General features: G+C 41.7%; 1 protein-coding gene across 1 annotated transcript in view; it reads right to left on the bottom strand.

The window, feature by feature from the left end:
- Positions 1-10,528: 10,528 nt before the first annotated feature.
- Positions 10,529-19,710, bottom strand: part of ca5a (carbonic anhydrase Va) — a 45,984-nt gene continuing 36,802 nt past the window's right edge. Inside the window, exons 6-7 of the mRNA XM_060928477.1 lie at positions 18,958-19,116; positions 10,529-14,335 (exon numbers count right to left, since the gene is read on the bottom strand). Of these exons, the coding sequence (XP_060784460.1) occupies positions 14,192-14,335; positions 18,958-19,116 (303 nt within the window). The 3' untranslated portion in view covers positions 10,529-14,191. The remainder of the gene's footprint in view (positions 14,336-18,957; positions 19,117-19,710) is intronic.

Below are 19,710 nucleotides of genomic sequence, written 5' to 3'. Positions count from 1 at the left end.
TCTATTGTTTACTGTTTTGGTTTTACTTCTGTAAAGCACATTGAACTGACACTGTGTATGAAATGTGCTATAGAAATAAACTTGCCTTGCCTTATACACACAGAAGCTACCAGTCGTAGTCAATCATCACTTACAGGAAGTTAAAAGGCCTTGGCAAGTTAAAAGGGATTTTGGAACTTTCAGCATCACTTAATCATCTACTCATGCATCTCAAACAATTAAAATATTGTGACAGTTCAATATTTTCCATCAGTTATTTAAGAAAGTGAAAATTTAGACATGCAAAGACATGCAGTTAGGTTGATGTGGGGTGGCCTTGGGCTGAGGTGCCCTTGAGCAAGGTACCAAACCCCTGACTGCTCCCCGGGTGCTCTGGTGTGGCTGTCCACTGCTCTGAGTGTGTGTTTTCACTGCTTCAGATGGGTTAAATGCAGAGGATGAATTTCACTGTGCTTGAAGTGTGCATGTGATGAATAAAGGTTTCTTCTAATATCTTCTAGATTGCATTACATGTAAACTAAAATGTGTTTTTCTGTTTTAATTTTGAGAATTATGGCCTACAGTGCAAAAAAACCCCTCTCAATATTAGAGTTTTTTTTATTTAGAATTTGAGTAAAATAGTAAATATCATGTATCTCTCGGTCTAGTTCAGTCCATGCAACCACAGTCATGGGGAAGACTGCTGAATTGACAGTTGTCCAGAAGATGATCAGACACCTTCCACAAGGAGGGTAAATCACAGGTGGTCATTGTTGAAAAGGCTGGCTGGAAAAGGTGCACAAGCAACAGGAATGAGCGCAGCCTTGAGAGGATTGTCAAGAAAAAAGTCAATTCAAGAACTTGGGAGAGCTTCACAAGGAGTGGACTGAGGCTGGTGTCCGTCCATCAAGAGCCACCACACAGACATCTTCAGGAAAAGGGCTACAACTGTCGCATTCCTAATATCAAGCCCCTCCTGAACCAGAGACAACGTCAGAAGTGTCTTACCTGGGCAAAGGAGAGAAAGAACTGGACTGTTGCTCAGTGGTCCAAAGTCCTCTTTTCAGATGAAAGTACATTTCATTTGGAAATCAAGGTCCTAGAGTCTGGAGGAGGAGCAGAGAGGCACAGAATCCAAGGTGTTTGAAGTCCAGTGTGAAGTTTCCACAGTCTGTGATGATTTGGGTTGCCATGTCATCTGCTGGTGTTGGTCCACTGTGTTTCAAGTCCAAAGTCAATGCAGCATCTACCAGGAGATTTTAGAGCACTTCATGCTTCCATCTACTGACAAGCTTTATGGAGATGCCGATTTCCTTTTCTAGCAGGACTGAGTACCTGGTCATAGTGCCAAAACTCCTACCAAATGGATTGCTGACTATGATATTACTGTGCTTGACTGGCCAGCTGACTCACCTGACCTGACCCCCAGAGAGAATCTCTGGGCTATTGTCAAGAGGAAGATAAGAAAACACCCGACCCAAAAATACAGACGAGCTGAAGGTCACCATCAAAGCAACCTGGACTTCAGTAACATCTCGGCAGTGTCACAGGCTGATCGCCTCCATGCCATGCCCCGCCCCATTGATGAGTAAATGAACATACTTTTCAGAAGTTGGACATTTCTGTATTCTAAATGCTTTTTTGATTGATCTAAGGAAATATTCTAATAATTTGAGAAGTCATAAAATTATCAAAAACAAATTCTTGAAATATTTCATGTTGTGTAATGAATATAGAGTATATCAAAGTTTACCTTTTTGAATTAAATTACAAAAAAAAGAACTTTCCCATGATATTCTAATTGTTTGAGATGCACTCGTAAGTGGGTGTATGTACATTTTTGACCATGAGGAGCGAAAATTGACAGTGTTGATTTGAGAAAACCCAAATTAATAAATTAAAATTTGTGCACCAAATTCATCTTTTTCTATTAAAGATGTACAATCGGTCTGCCCCAGAAAAAGAGAACAGTTCAAAGAAATCATCAAAAGCCCAATATTACAAATGTCCCTGCATGTAAACGTTTGACTGCAGCTGTACGTGTTGCAACACTGCTGACTCAACTCGCGACCAAAGAACTGCCCAACATGTGCTTTTTGTCCGAGACTGTAAGATACTTGCTGACGCTCCGACTGAATGACTCAAACCCAGGAGCGAATCTCCGTCATAACTGAATGACCAAACGCTGACCTGCTGAATGTAAAAGGGGTCGAATCAGAGTAATGACCGAAAGACCTGAGGACTCGAAACACTGACCTGATAAAATGTAAGAGGAGCAAATCGTTTTCCATGACCAAATGACTCCGTCAAAACACTCACCCTTTTGAATATGAGGATCGAATCTTGGTCGCAACCAAACGACTCACTGACTCAAAAGGCAAACACTGATACTTAGATTTTTAAACAAATATAAAACTGTGTAAAACCTATTTTGAATAATATTGACATATTGTGGCTAGTGGGCGGCACGGTGGTGTAGTGGTTAGCGCTGTCGCCTCACAGCAAGACGGTCCGGGTTCGAGCCCCGTGGCCGGCGAGGGCCTTTCTGTGTGGAGTTTGCATGTTCTCCCCGTGTCCGCGTGGGTTTCCTCCGGGTGCTCCGGTTTCCCCCACAGTCCAAAGACATGCAGGTTAGGTTAACTGGTGACTCTAAATTGAGCGTAGGTGTGAATGTGAGTGTGAATGGTTGTCTGTGTCTATGTGTCAGCCCTGTGATGACCTGGCGACTTGTCCAGGGTGAACCCCGCCTTTCGCCCGTCGTCAGCTGGGATAGGATCCAGCTCGCCCGCGACCCTGTAGAAGGATAAAGCGGCTAGAGATGATGAGATGAGATGAGATATTGTGGCTATTTGCTGATGCTCAAGTTAGTTTTGGTTAATCACAAAGTCCATCAGCAACAACTGAAAAGGAAAGGAACGATTCAGTTTGTAGCAGCGACTGATAACGACTTGTTCGCTTCACTGACGATAAAATTGTTTGTGAATGAAATGCATTTAGTGATCACACTTTCATTCGTTTTATATCTAATTCAATAGATTGTTTTTGAATAAGTTTTGAAGGTTTTAAAATAAACACCGTCAGTAATGAGTAAAACCGTATTCCTTTAGCTCTCAATCACAGACAGCTGTGGAAATTTCAGATGATTATTTTACTTGTTTATTAAAAAAAAAAAAAAAAGCAGTCCTATTCTGATCCTGGACAGGTTTAATGACAGGAGGTGAAGTGTTTCCATTCTGGCAGGATCACCATTTCCACACAGACAGTTCATAAAATCAACCTGTTACTGAGTGCTGTTTAATTCACAACAGCCTGGAGTCAGCTGGAAACACACAGACGAGGAAGCAGGGTTCGAGTTGTTTAGATTTTATTTCATCCTTTACATCAAAGAATCTTTACTACACTGCGTTTTTTTTGGGCTGCATGAATGAGCGTTTGTAGCGTAAACGTCTGGGGTGTGTATATTTATACAGAAAACTCTCACAGAGGCCAAGCAGCTGGATTGCACCCGGCCAGCACCTGCTACAACAGAGCATGCTGGGAAAAGGTCCTTCACATGCCCTAGGAAACCTCCGAAAGAAAGAAAAAAAACCCCGCCCACTTTAGATTCCCATGGAATGAGAGGGCAGAGAGGAGAGGACACCCGACAGCACAAAACCACACGACGTTCGAACAGTTACAGTCCTGTTAAACATGAGGAAACTTTACTCAGTAGGTTACAGAAGAATTATTAAAAAAAAACAACATTGTGCGTGATTATTTTCAAACAGGCAGAACTGATAGAAAAGAAAAAAAGAAAATGAGCAGTGAAAATGTAAATAGGGATGCACTGATTCACTTTCAATATCACGCCAATGCCAAGAGCGACCTTTTGTTCTTCAATCTTTCCAAGAAACATTTCAGACGCCTTAGACGTCGTCGAGATCTTTATTGCTTTTGTTCAAGCATCAAAAAAACACAGACTTTCTGTTGATCCTAACGCTGCACATCTAACTCCAGAAGATATTTTTCACAACTGTGATGTGACGTGACGGCCAAAAGAGGCAACAGCCAATCAGAAAGATTACGTGTGTGTTTTTGAAGTTAAAACCATACTTATGATCCAAGATCATCCTGTATTACGACTACAGGATGAACTGAAAATGAAAAAGACATGTCACTGTTTCCTGGAAATGATAAACCCTAAGCTTAAAGGAGAACTGAAAGCAAATTTATCATCAAAATTCTCTCTCATTTTATTAAATATAGGAATGCATGTTTGATTGCTATTTTGTCGCTGCTATAGGAAGTTCTGAGCAGGGCTTTGAACCGGAATTTTTTTCCTATTGGTTCGTTCCGAACAGAAACGGAATTTTAACGTTTCCGGTTTTGGGTTCCACCATTAAATAGACGTTCCCGAACCGGTTAGAACAAAAAAATTTCGTTCCCGGAACGGTTAATTACGTTCCCTCTCAGCTGTTTAACAAATGGCTATAAAATTATGTCTCTGTCTCATCCAGCTTAAGCCAAATGTAGGCTAATTCTATTACAACCTTCATTAAATAAGACAAGAAATAATTCAAAACAATTATTATTTCAAATGTTGGCGATTTGGATTCTCAGTATGTCTTCCCATCTACACAAACAGAAAAAGTGCCAAAAATGAAAGAGAATTCGTTTAGTGTGTTACCAAAGGCTAGTCAGGCCCTATAGAGGGCTACCGCATGACGTCACCGCGCCGCGAGATTTTGTTAGGCGCCATATTGGAAGTACACATCTATGCAAGTACATACATTCATAACAAACTACAGCTGAAATGTAGCCAGGGCCGGTTCTGCCCTAATCTGGACCCGGGTGCAACATCGCACACCCCCCCCCAAAAAAAACAGTCTAAATCAGGACAACCATCACATAACTATAACTATAAACATTTTATATCAACTATTTTAACTAAATGGGCTATAATAAATAAGCCTGCAGGCAGCCACGGCGGGCTGCCTCAGAAAACTAACCATTTGTCCTACCTTAAAACTCGTTTTGCATTTTCTGCCTCCTTTTTGGTATTTTCGACCCTCCGTTTATTTTCTTTCCTTTTCTGAAAACCCGATTTGTGTCCAGACATTTTGTTCTGCTACCAACGAACTAACTCGTCAGGTCTCGTCTCTCGAGCCCGCGATGATTCCCGTGGGAGGGGCAACAATTGACACATTTTTACAAACAGCCAATAGGGAGGTTGCAACGTTCAGGCTCTTCTTTGCTCAAACACTCAGTAATGCATTTACTCACTAGTAGTCCACCTTCCCGCTCTCTCCATTCAATCAGCGAACGTCACACAGGAAGTGAACCCCAGCGGGTCATAGAAACTTGCGCAGGAGAAGAATGACTATTTGTAGGCTACAGAAACTTTGAGGAACGAAATAAAAACCGGTATTAACCGGTTACCATTATTTTTAATAAGCGTTTCTGTTCCGGAACATAAAAAATAATAAAGTTTCTGGTTTCGTTTCTGTTCCATGTGAAATAGAAAAAGTTCCCGGTTTTCATTTTCGTTCCTTGAACCGGTTCAAAGCCCTGGTTCTGAGTGTGTGAAATATGCTCTGTAATGTATCAGTCCATATGTCAAAGCAACGGCCGTAAATGAGATTCGTTGAGACCTGTGCACGACATCGTAGGACGGAAGTAAAACGTACAGTGCAAATCAAAGTCACCAACATCTGCCAACATCGTCAAAAGACGCGCACGCCCTCTTTCGAATGCTGACGTAATCAAGCCGGAAGTTTTGTTTGTTTTGATAGCAATCAGGAAAGTTTGAAAAAAGTCAGCAGTAATCGTCATTAAGGGTGTATTCAGACCAGGATAGTTCGATAGTTCACTTGCTTTGGTCCGAACCAAATGTTTTTTTTTTTTTTATTTTGGTGCGGTTCGCTTTCACACTGTACATTTTAGTAAGCGGACCAAAATCTGTCAACAAAGCCACGCGCCCTGAGGCCGTTCAGCTATTGGTCAGAGACGACACGCGCACAAAGCGTCAAGTTCAAAAGTAGTCATGGAGGCTTTCCGCGCTGTTATTCTTTTTAATGTCATCAAAGCGATATGTTTTTTCCAGTTTTTACTGTTTTCACAATTGTGCGATTACTATGCTGTTGTACAAGTAATTTATCAACGACGACGACAAAGGGCAAGGCGGCTACGGAGGATAGCGCTGATGAGCGCACATCATGTTGTGACACTTCTGGCTCTTCACGCAATAGATGAATTTCTTTTTTGCGTCGCTAGTCCCGCCACTTTTTGAAAGAATGTCCCTGATTTTAATGTAGGTCTGACGGAGTTTCTTCACTTTTAGCCGACATTGTTCTGGGGAGCGCGTGAACCCCTTCTCCTTCATTTTCTCACTGAATACAGCAAACACGTCGCCATTTTTGTGTGTTCTCTCCAAAAGCTCAGATATGTGGACATCTGCCCATATATCCACAAGGGTGCGCGTTTCTTCCTCGGCCCACGTTTGGCCCCTACTCATTTTTTTGTACTCGCCTACCACTGGTGACTGAACGACCCTTGACAACCGAAACAGTGTTTGCACTTTGCGGTGGAGTGTCAAGACTCTGTTTCCCATAATGCTCGACAAACGACGGAAGCTCCCGAGGTACAAAAAAGCAAAACTGTCGGATTAGGTCCGGTCTGCTTTCACACCTCCAAAAGATCCGCACCAGGGTTCCTTTGGTCCGGACCGAGTCCGACCTTGCAGCTCGGTCTCGGTCCGCTTGTTTGGTCCGGACCAGAGTTCGGTGGTTTGTATTCAAACCAACCCAAAAGGTCCGGACCAAGGGAAATTTGGTTCGTTTGGTCCAGACCAAACAACGTAGGTGTGAATACGCCCTTAAACTCATTTTTGTGCAATACTTCGTTTGGAAAACAGTTTTCAAAATGGCGGCACTGACACCTGGCTGACACTTCACGTTTCGAAGTCTCACAAGTCTCGTGAAGATCGCGCGGATAAGCGACGCCTACCGTGGACCAAACGAACTAAACTCAACATGGCTAAAAACCGAATAGGCCGATAAGTATAATATTTAACTGCAATTAATTGTCAATACGAGTCACGATATAAGGTTACTAAAACCGAAAACGTAATTAAATAACACGTTAAGAAATAAAGCAAGTTTAAAAATGACTTCAGTTCCCCTTTAAAATCAGAATATTCAAGAAAGTTGGATAAAAAGGTCGAAAATATCATTTTCATGGGAACTTTAAGTTCTGTCCAGTGCGTTGCATGCATCAGTAAACTTTTCCACCCATTATACTACATTTATTAAAAACGTAAAAAAACACAAACAAACATGATGGAACTATCCAATCAGTGCATCCCTACTGGTGCATAAAAACAACACAAACAAGCAGCAGTGAGGCAACATGGAGTTCGCTGGAAACTGCAATGACTTGTGATATAAAGAAAAAAATAAAATAAAATAAAATACTGAACCCAAACGTTTGTGCATGTCTGACAGCGCTCAATGCAGGTGAGACAATTTAACACACTTCGGTTTGTTCCACACCAACAGATCAGATTTAAAAGCTACACAGGGTTGCCAGATTGCCAGGCTTTTAATGCACCAATTATTTGCAATAACAAACCAAAGGAAACTGTAGTGTCGGTCACAAAAGTAACAAAAATTGTGCGGCTTGTTTTGACCTCGTAACCGCTTCAACTTCAACGAAAAAAAAAAACAGAAAAAAGAAAAGAAAAAACAAACAATCATGGTGTGTTGCTCAGTTGTCCTGGATTTCTAATCCGGTTAGTGAGGCTGAAACTTGTGCCCAACACACACACACGCGCACACACCAGCTGGCCTTTTCAGACTGGAGGCCACCAGAGGAAGGGTTTGTACAGAAACGCTGTTTTTCAGCGAGTCTCAAAGCAGGATGGCGTCCAGACCGAAACAAAAGAGGACGCGGGCTCGGAGCTGATGCAGGATCAGAGCCTTCACCCTCAAACTGACCAGAGACCAGGATTTTATTCCGAGTTGTTTTTCGCTGGAATGCGGCTCACTTCCCTCACAACACAGCCGAGTTCCCACAATTAATTTCTCACACCAATTTCCTCACATCAATAAAACCCGGCTGTTTTTGTTTTATTCTCCAGCTGTGGTGCAGCACGTTTACAGGATTTAAGTCTCTAATCTGCTCGTGTGACCCTTCCACCCCATCTCTGATCCTGTAGATCCAGATTCCAGCACAGTTTAGAAATTCTTCCGGCGGGTTTGGTTGGAGAGGTGAAGCGTGTAAAATCACCATTGTTTGTGTTTACGCCAGAACTTGTTTAATGTCTCCCGTTGTGTGCTGACCGTAAGGAAGGGGTCGCCACGGATACCGTCACATGATCTTATAAAAATGATATTACTTCATACGAGTTAATTCAATAAAAGGTTAACGAATGGTGTTTGTTCGAAAGGACTGACATCAAGCACTTTTTTTTTTTTTTAATTGGAAGGAAAGTGAAGAAAAACAAAACATGGAGGACAAAGTGCTAGTGGAAAGAAAAAAAAAAAAACCAGAATCTTACTGGTGAGTAAATGAGTTTTACGACGTTGAATCCTGAATGTCTGAGAGGTTCACCAGTATGTGATGCGACGCGACGCCACTTTAATTGGATCAACATATGATCAAGTCCCACAAGCAGCTTCAGTTCTCTTGGTTTTCGCCTCCAAAGCCACAGAAAAAAAACGAAACAAACAAGCTCCTGATGACCAAAGTTACACTAATCTGCATCAATCCAGAGAAACTGATGGAAGGTAATGGAGTACTGTGTAAAAGTCTTGGCCCCCCCCTTTTTTTTCCTCATACAGACTTAATTGATTTCTATTTTATGACTTCTACATTATCAAGTCAAAACATTACAAAAACATTTTAGAGTTCCAAACGTTCATTAATTTTCCAGCACAAAATTAAATGTTACGGGGGGAGTTTATATCTGAGCAGCATATTCCACAAGAGACTGCTTTCAGATTAAAAAAGAAAACATGAAAAATGCTGTAAAATGAAGAAGTGAGTGTGACAGTCAACGTGTCCAGAAGAACTGCGGCTGGTTCTGTAAGATGTTCAGTAAAACCTACAGCTCATTTCCGCATAAAACTGCACTCACTGGACCTCAGACTACCATGTTTTTTTAAAGCAAAGGGTCGTCTCACACCAAATACTGACTGTTTTTTTTCCCCCGGCTGAAACATTTAATTTCATTTTAAGCCATTTTTGCTCTACAGCATTTCCTTGCATGTGCCTAAGACTTTTGCACAGCACAGCACTGGTTAAATGGTTTCTGAACACTATGTGAACATTTTAGTTAAACAGGCAGTGGGCTCAAATTAAACCCTCTGCAAGTCTTCCTGCCAAACCTACTTCGTTTACACGTAGCCGGGTATTTATGAAAACGGGCATCTTCTCCTCCCCGGACTAGAAAATAATTCCGTTTACACAAATGCTCAAAAACATGTCAAACAAATAGAAAGCCAACCAGAGATCTGAAAGCCAAAAAGGAGGGACCGTCAGATCACAATGCTAAAACTCCGTTTTCCACTATTTACACGCAGGCATGAAAACGGAGTTTTCACAAATCTCCACTTTGCCTGGAGTTTTCGAAAGCAGCCGTTTTCAGTGACTGAAACCTCCGTTTACATGTAAATGATGGGTGCAACCGCATAAATAAATATCCGTTTTTATAGATACCCGGCTACGTGTAAACGGGGTCCTAGTCTTTAAGTTTAAATATCTCATCTCATCTCATTATCTGTAGCCGCTTTATCCTTCTACAGGGTCGCAGGCGAGCTGGATCCTATCCCAGCTGACTACGGGCGAAAGGCGGGGTTCACCCTGGACAAGTCGCCAGGTCATCACAGGGCTGACACATAGACACAGACAACCATTCACACTCACATTCACACCTACGCTCAATTTAGAGTCACCAGTTAACCTAACCTGCATGTCTTTGGACTGTGGGGGAAACCGGAGCACCCGGAGGAAACCCACGCGGACACGGGGAGAACATGCAAACTCCACACAGAAAGGCCCTCGCCGGCCACGGGGCTCGAACCCGGACCTTCTTGCTGTGAGGCGACAGCGCTAACCGCTACACCACCGTGCCGCCCCATGAAAGTAGTAATAATGTCAAATCTCTTTGGGATGTGGAGAAGGTAGGGTGCCAATAGTTTTGTACATCCAGCACATTTAGGTTATTTAACTTGCCAGTTTGTAAAAGAGGGGTGGCACGGTGGTGTAGTGGTTAGCGCTGTCGCCTCACAGCAAGAAGGTCCTGGGTTCGAGCCCCGTGGCCGGCGAGGGCCTTTCTGTGTGGAGTTTGCATGTTCTCCCCGTGTCCGCGTGGGTTTCCTCCGGGTGCTCCGGTTTCCCCCACAGTCCAAAGACATGCAGGTTAGGTTAACTGGTGACTCTAAATTGACCGTCGGTGTGAATGTGAGTGTATCAGCCCTGTGATGACCTGGCGACTTGTCCAGGGTGAACCCCGCCTTTCACCCGTAGTCAGCTGGGATAGGATCCAGCTCGCCTGTGACCCTGTAGAAGGATAAAGCGGCTACAGATAATGAGATGAGATGAGATTGTAAAAGCAGATGATGATCAGTGCTGGAATGTGAATCTACAGGACCTGCATCACTCTCCTGGAGCTCCGGCGCCCTCTAGTGGCCTATAATAATAATAATAATAATAATACAAAAAATCACAAATACAGCACCTCTCTCACTGATCTGCCCTTCAAACTTGAATGGGAATAAAAGACTGATTTTTGGCAGTGGGACAACGAAAGAGCGTAGGAGTGTAATGCTAAAGGCACTGAGGTTTTCCAAAGTCTGCTGCATACGGAATAAAATCTGTGTGTGCACGCATCTTTTCAATGCGCATAAGTGTTAAAACTCCATCATGTCACCATAACGTACAGATAAATCTCTTAAACTATAGATATACAGCATGTACTTTTCATATAAACACACAGGAAGCAGGAAAAGTCCCCAAAACACCAAGAGTAAATCAGTAACGAAGACACAGGCTGGAATGCCGTTAGCATATTTTCTGGATAAGTGGATTTGAGATGATGGATTCCATTTGTCTAGAGAAAACAGCATGGGCATGCCTACGGGCCCTGCAATGTCATTTCAACTTTAATTTATCACACGCAAAAAACGAACTACTGTAAATTCTGGAGTAGCACGTAAATACTATCATAAAGACTCTAAAAAGTATTATATGTAGGCTATTCTATTATGCATTCTCTTAATACGTTTGCATTTGAGGAATGTTACAGATGCTTCTGTGACATTTGTAGCTCAGTGTTACGCACCCGGATGTTGTTTAATACCTTAAATTTTACAGGAAGTAAAAGAAAACGGATTGTTTAAAAAAAATAAAATATGTCAAGCACAAATATACTACCCTCACCCATGTTTTTTGTCATGTTATATATGTTAAAGTGAAAGATAAGTGTAAATATATATAGCAAAACTAACAAAAGAACAAAAGTCATGTATTCTAATAATAATTAAAAAATGAACACTTGTACTTAGTTAAATTGTTTTATACTCAGATTTATGCGAGCTTATCTCCTTTCATAATTTGCAAAATTAATTACGATCAGATCAGAAAGATAAAACAAACAAATCTCACTTGTTGACAGTACACGATTAAAGGAGGTTTTGCAGTTTAAGGTTTAAATTGCGTTTTCTCAGGCAGGAAACATCAAGTACAGGGTCAGTTATTAAACCCGTACGAGAAACGAACACCACACGAGGAGATCACTGGAACTGTACCGTTTCTCTTCTGTATGAAGACGAACTCTGAGCAGGGACGGCTACAGAGACTGGAAATAAATCTGCACGACTCCTGACGAGATAAACGGATCTCAGAAAAAGGACGCGCGTTGGCAGGAACATCAGAAGCACCGCGTCACTGCACAGGAATGGAGAAAATCAAAGAAGTTTGATGGTGTCTTATGAAATCTTTTCAGGATTAATTAAAGGATTACGCAGTCAGTGTCTACTTTAAATTAAAGCTTCTCAAAGCCTAAAGCTTACCTGGTGCGCTAATTATACGTTAATGTCGACTGTAATAGATCAACAAGGCAGGAAGTTAAATTCACACAAATATTTTTCCAGTTGCTTTAAGAGTCCCCAAATATTGTAATATTTATGTAGAGCTACTGTACATTAAAGGCACGCTTTCTGTGGCCTGCTTAAAAAAAAAAAAATCCCGAACAAACTTGTAACACACATGCTGCCAGTCCAGTCGAAGTTTTAAATGGCCTCAATGTGGACGTCTTTTTTTTTTTTTTGGAATTGTGAATTCATCGATCAAAATACAGCGACTTGTTTTTTTCCTAATGGGTGAATTGTGTGTGCGCGTGTTCAGTTTCACCACTGTTTCAGCTGAAAAAACAGAAAACCTTGTCATTTTCTTTGTAAATGCGAGCGCTGAACCTTAAACGATGGTACATCTGCAGTTAAAACTAACACTGCACCTTAAAGAAGTTTTTTTTTTTTTATAATCTACAAGCTTAACAGCTTTATCCATCATGGGCACCTTCCATTCAAATGAAATAAAATAAAATCCTCATTTAGAGCTGCAATGGAGCACTTGCATGTGACGTCACAGCCGATCCAGATTGTGACAGACGCCATCTTGTCGGTCAAACGCCATATTTCCGCCTTCTACTTCATTCTGGTTCTACTTCTACCTTTTCTTCTGGAAAACCCTACTATATACAATTCTACTACAACGGCTGCGGCTACAAGCTGTCCCTACCTGTGCACGTTTATGTTTTGTGTGTGTATTTTTGCGTGTTGTTCGTCTGTACCGGACTTCAATATCCACTACAACCGTATGGACTTACTGGACATTGGTTTCCAGCAGAAAATGACGGTTTGTAGCGATTTCCATCGCATGCACAACATTCCGGACGAGATAGCGAGACCAGCAGGGTCTCCGTGGATTGTTATCGGAAGCAAAGAGAAGGAGGCGGCGCCGGGAGCGGAAGCAAAAGCGAGGCTGCAGGCAGAGCCGGCCTGTTGATTAAGCTCAGAAAACAGCCACTCAAATCTCCACTGCTAAGCCTCTACCTCTCCAACGCCAGATCCATGGTAAACAAGACGGATGATTTGGAATTACAGCTGGAATTACCTTATTCTATTCTATAATCGGCTGGTCAGTGCAGTACTCAATACTTAAGTGACTTACCCGTCCAATGAGGATTATTTTCTTGTTTACAAGATGCCACATCTGAGTCGCTGACAAATCCTGAATTTCTGTAAAGATAACTGTCCAGAGATTTATAAGCATGCAGTGCTTCACCACTGAACAGCGAGGGAAAGTTAATGAGGTAATTATACACGTCTGGGTATTCCGCTGGCAGTTCAACATCCACTGACACGGTCGTGAAAACTCCGTCCGGTAAGCCATAAGGGTCACTAATCTGTAGATCGTTCATTTTAGACATGTATCTAGTTATCTGTTCATTAGAAAAATGAGCCGTGTAGTCCGTCGGTTGAAATTGATCCATTCTGTACACGAGTGCAGCAGTATTCAGCGGTGTTTTTTACCGACAAGATGGCGGCTGTGTACTTTCCGGTCACGTGACTGCAAGATCTCTATAGGATGTAGGAGCGAGAGTGTAAGAAGTTATTTACCTCTGCATAATTAACTACGATTGTGCATCAGTGTGATAGTGATTAATAAAAGATGGGAAACTTTAGGGCTCAAACTCGAATGACTGGCAGTGGATCAGCAAGCTGTACGTTTCCTACATTGCAATCCATCAGAGATCACCTGCAACATGCGTACACTTTCAGTTTAAAAAAAAAAAAAAAACACTTGTAGGGGAGAAAAAAAAAGCTGTTAAAAGTTTAAATCCTTTGAACAGGAGCTGCATAAAGTGGCACAAAGTGTTTAAGGAGAGTCGAGTACACAAGTCCTGTCCTTTACTGACATTTTAAATGAAATAAAACGTGTCCCGAACATCCCGTCTGTGTTATTTATTCTAATTTTGATCAGTGAAGGGAATTCAAGTAATTAATTATTCGATAAAGACTGTACTTCATTGTGTGTTTCAATGATTAGTGGACTCAGACTTTTGGACCCGACTCGGGTTCCTGGTTGTAAACTGAACGGATGTTGTGATGTGTATCACCGAGTATAAGACTGAAATGACACCATCAGAACATGACAAGGTCATGGTGAGGGTTTAGGGGGTCGACAGGAGGAACGGGAAGAAGGACGAGCGAACTGTTCGCCCCTTTAGAGGCTGCTGGACCCGGAAGTTGTTCACCATGCTCTTCTGGACCTCTTCCTCCGCCGAGGTGAACAGCAGGCTCCTGAACACGGCCAACTGAGAGAGAGAGAGAGAGAGAGATCGAGATCAACAAATAAGGAGAACTCTATCGGACATAAAATCACTCACAAAATACCAAAAGTTCTGTAAATTAACAGATGATGATAAATTAAAATCATCTTCAGAGAAGGACACTGCAGCCTTCACTGTACAGTCCGTGTCAGAATGTGAGAGTCTGAGGGACACCGAGTGTCCTCAACTCGTACACGTTCACATACAGTACTTACTGCTCAGGGTTCTTCGCCTGTTATGCTTTTTTACTGCTTGTGTTTGTAATTTTTATGCATATATGGAGACACAATGAATTCAAATACCCAGGGTCAACTGTGCAGGAAAATGGGGGCTGTGATAGTGAGGTGAGAAAGAGAGTGCAGGCAGGGTGGAGCAGGATTTCGGGAGTCATTTGTGATCGGAAAGTCCCAGCAGAAGTGAAAGGTAAGATGTATAAGACAGTAGTGAGAGCAGCTGTGATGTATGGATTGGAGACCGTACCCTTAACGAAGAGACAGGAGGCAAAGTTGGAGGTGGTGGAGTTGAGGATGTTAAGGTTTGCAATGGGAGGTTGGACAGGATAAGGAACGAGCACATCAGAGGGACAGCACATGTGGAGAGCTTGGGAATGAATCTCAGAGAGATGAGACTGAGATGGTGTGGGCACATCCTGAGAAGAGATGCAGAGCATGTGGGAAGGAGAATGTTGAGGATGGAGCTGCCAGGCAAACGAAAACGAGGAAGGCCAAAGAGGAGATACGTGGATGTGGTGAGAGAGGACATGAGAGTGGCAGGTGTGGTAGAGAAGGATGTGGAAGACAGGGAGCGATGGAGATGAAAGATCCGCGGTGGCGACCCCTAATCGGGAGCAGCCAGAAGAAGAAGAAGAACTGGAGACACAATGAAGGTATATTATTTATATACCTGCACTATTTTCTTTGGAAACAATGTGATTTATAACATTCATGCTAATCAAGCTAAATTGAAGTGAGAGAGAAAGAGAAAGCGAGAATGATGGAGCGAGAGAGAGAAAATGGAGAAAGAACGATGGAAAGAGAATTATATACATCAACAGAATTAGAGAGAAATGGAGAGAAGGAGAATGATAGAGAATAACAGAGGGAGAATAACAGGCAGAGAGAATGAGAAAGAAAGAAAGAAAGAAAGAAAGAAAGAAAGAAAGAAAGAAAGAAAGAAAGAAAGAAAGAAAACAATGATAGAGAGGGAGAATGACAGAATAAAAGAAAGAAAGAGGGAGAATGACAAAGAAAGAAAGACAGACAGAATAAAAGAGAGAGGACAATGATAGAGGGAGAATGACAGAATAAAAGAAAGAAAGACAAACAGACAGACTAAAAGAGAGAGGACAGAGAGGGAGAATGACAAAAAGAAAAAGAAAGAGGGAGAATGACAGAAAGAAAGACAGAATAAGAGAGAGAGGACAATGATAGAGAGGGAGAATGACAGAATAAAAAGAAAAAGAAAGAAAATTGATAGAGAGGGAGAATGACAGAATAAAAGAAAGAGAGGGAGAATGACAAAGAAAGAAAGACAGACAGAATAAAAGAGAGAGAACAATGATAGAGGGAGAATGACAGAATAAAAGAAAGACAAACAGACAGACTAAAAGAGAGAGGACAGAGAGGGAGAATGACAGAATAAAAGAAAGAAAGGAAGAGAGGGCAATGATAGAGAGGGAGAAAGACAGACAGAATAAAAGAGAGAGGACAATGATAGAGAGGGAGAATGACAAACAGACAGACTAAAAGAGAGAGGACAGAGGGAGAATGACAGAATAAAAGAAAGAAAGAAAGAAAGAAAGAAAGAAAGAAAAATGCAGAGAGAATGATAGAGAGCTTTATCCGAGACGTGCCTAAAGCCTAGAAATTAGAAAACTGTTAGAAAAAAGTTAAACCAAAGGAAAAAAAAAAACCACCCGACACTCCTGCTGAGTGAAATAAATACTCAAACACACCCATGCACGCACGCACACACACACACGCACGCACACACACGCACGGTCAAAACAGGCTAAAAGTGGAAAGAAAGGATTCACTTTACTTCATTCCCAATGCATTATGGGAATTACTGTTCCTTCATAACAGACGATAACTACACAGCGCCTTTATTTCTGTTTTTCAAAAACATCATTTTAATGAGGCTCATCTCGTAGCGGTTTGGTTCAGTTTGGCGCTTTTTAAACTCGTTATTGAAATAATTTTCTGAAAAGTCTGTGTATAGCTAAATACCTGGCGAGTGAATATTCTCCTTCTGGAACCAACACTGCCGAAACAGCTGTTGTGCTTTACTGGAAGAAAGCAGGACGTCCCACTGTAACTGGGCGTGAGCAGGAGGTTCAGCAGAGCACGCTAGGTTTTATATCTGGTCTTTCCTGGACTTTCTTATTAAAAATTGTGATTCATGATCTTTTGGTTTAAATATCTTGACGATATCGTAACCCGGAGAGAGACAGAAAATGAGGCCAAGTGTGTGTGTGTGTGTTATTGATGGAAAAGTACTGCATGGAAAAAACTCAAGTTTCTCACTGAAGTGATCAAGTGTCTGACCAGTGGAGGGGGAACCACAAAAAATCATTTTAAAATAAAACCGGATCTTAGAACTCAAGGGAGGATTAACACATGCAGGACAATGAGACAACCGGACAGTTAATTACCGGTCGTTACACAAAACATGTAATTAAACTGAACCCTGTCATTTCTGAACATAAACATTTTAATTATATACTACTGATATTTAGAGTGCAGTCAGAACTCCACCTACACTTGGAAGATGGAGCTGAAAGCTAGTGAACAAACACTTTTTAAAGTGCTGATGACACGAACATGACTCTATGCAATTTCTTAAACTATACAACACGGCAAACATGTTAGATTTCTGTTATAATTACGTGAAAAGAAGCTGTTGTTACGCGAATATCCAACTTTTAATTGCACAGCGCAAGAAAACTGGGTCCGTGGCTCGCAGCCATGCTGTGACGTCAGCGGGAGAACACGCTGCGGTTCACTGGCTGTTCTACTCAATGGAAATGGCGCATGAAAACGCCGGTGAACTCTCTAGTGCTAGCTCTTCAACAACCAAATACTGGTACTTTAAGCAGTGATCATGATGGCATGATTTGATCTGATTTTAAATAAATGAGATTGATAATAATGTGAATGTTCACAACTAGTACATACAAACTCTGCAGCTTCTGATTCAGCAGCTGCGTCATACTCCGCAAAAACATCAGCAAGAACCTACAATATAAATGGAAATGCAATACACTAAGCTCAAATGACTTTTGGAAAGTATAATTTCTAAATTTTTTCGACATATTCTTGAAGTCGGTCATCGGGGTACTTGCTACCGTTCCCTAACAACGCATGGCAAAGGGTAAAGTGTAGTGTTGCTACGAGTACTTGCTAAAGCCTCCGGTGGAAGATCCTCGATGTGCTGATAAGACATACAGTTCTATAGAACACACAAGTGTCACGATAATCACAAAACAGATGCAAATTGTTAAAATACCTAATTTTTAAGCAATCATGTGTTGATCTCTTCCGAATAGAATCTATGATAGCCTACCCTCTTTACCCTTTGCCTCTCGTTGCTAGGCGGCAGTTACATGAAAGCCGCAAGCTTTCACAAGCAAATACATGACTGATATCACGCCGACTTTATGATTACATTTATGATTATCATGAATGTGTACTCTATGATGTGTACTCTATGAGCGCTCTGGAGCGAGTCACTTCCAAGATGGCCACGCAGACCGCATGGTTACTATTTTTAGCGTCATGTCGGAGCACTCTATAGCTCTACGTACCTTTATCTTATATCGTTTCTCAACACATGTTCTGACAGTTGGACTGTCTTTGGAGGAGTCGCCTTGTCCCAGGCGACTGCTGGATCCGGCATAGCTACTAGTAGACCCCCTCCGGAATACTGTAGGCACTGCTGATGGTAGTAACACACGTTTGTGCTGAACTGAACACCCAAGCGATTCTTTTAAGCTGGGAAGGGTGTCAAAACAATCCAAATCGAAGTGTTCAGAGCACAGGACGGATGTTGGTGAGGGCTCCCACTTGTCACGAGTGCGCCTGACTTGCTTCACCCACTTCGCATGCAGCTCGGGATCTCTGGGAAACTTGAATAAACTTACCCCATCCTTGTGGGTTTTGGAGCAAAAGCCGGCAACACAACGCGAAGGCATATTATATATATATATATATATATATATATATATATATATATATATATATATATATATATATATATAATAAAATAATGTCTAATAAAAATACTAATAATGATAAACTGAACACCTGTCGCATCAACAACAAACTGGTAAGTTAGGAGGAAGGTTCTTTCGCTGACGTCATATAGCTCCTCCTCCTCTTTCGTCTCCTGGGTGCTGCAGCCCCGTCAAATTTGCCCAAATAGCCGCGTTTTTTATCATAACTTGTAAAATAGGCGCCTTCGTGAATTAATATATGGATCATCGGGAATTACTTTTTATATGTTATAAAACATCGCCAAAGATGTCAAAAACGTGTCATCAGCCCTTTAAAGCTCACTTCCTGTAGAGATTGCATGCTCTGGATGTTTGTCCCTGTTTCTGGTCGTACCTGATCGTGGCTCACTTCAACAGGCTGCTTCATGATGATCCAAGTGACAGCCTCGGTCAGAGGGGGCGTGGTCAGCGATCCGGCGTACGTCCAATACTCGCTCATGTTCTCAGGCAGGAGGCAGGAGGGGTCAAATTTAGTGAACTCCACCACACTGTCCTGTATAGTGTGTGTGTTAGAGAGAGAGAGAGGCAAGAAGGAATCAGGTAACAGATAATACAAGCAAAAGATAAAGACAATAAAGCAATACAGGGGACTAAATCAAATTTAAAACAAACAAAAAACACCACCACACAAATGTATTAAAATGCTTTACAAAAACAATAAATAAGAGACGACTGAATGGTGGCAGTAGTGTTAGTAGTACAGGTACAGTGGGGCAAAAAAGTATTTAGTCAGCCACCAATTGTGCAAGTTCTCCCACTTAAAAAGATGAGAGAGGCCTGTAATTTTCATCATACTGTAGGTATACATCAACTATGAGACACAAAATGAGGAAAAAAAAAATCCAGAAAATCACATTGTCTGATTTTTAAAGAATTTATTTGCAAATTATGGTGGAAAATAAGTATTTGGTCAATAACAAAAGTTCATCTCAATACTTTGTTATATACCCTTTGTTGGCAATGACAGAGGTCAAACGTTTTCTGTAAGTCTTCACAAGGTTTTCACACACTGTTGCTGGTATTTTGGCCCATTCCTCCATGCAGATCTCCTCTAGAGCAGTGATGTTTTGGGGCTGTCGCTGGGCAA

This window comes from Neoarius graeffei, chromosome 8 (assembly GCF_027579695.1).
Source record: "Neoarius graeffei isolate fNeoGra1 chromosome 8, fNeoGra1.pri, whole genome shotgun sequence".
NCBI classification, from domain to species: Eukaryota; Metazoa; Chordata; class Actinopteri; order Siluriformes; family Ariidae; genus Neoarius; species Neoarius graeffei.
The sequence above is the reverse complement of the archived record's forward strand: the minus strand, read 5'-3'. Positions and strand labels throughout refer to the sequence as shown.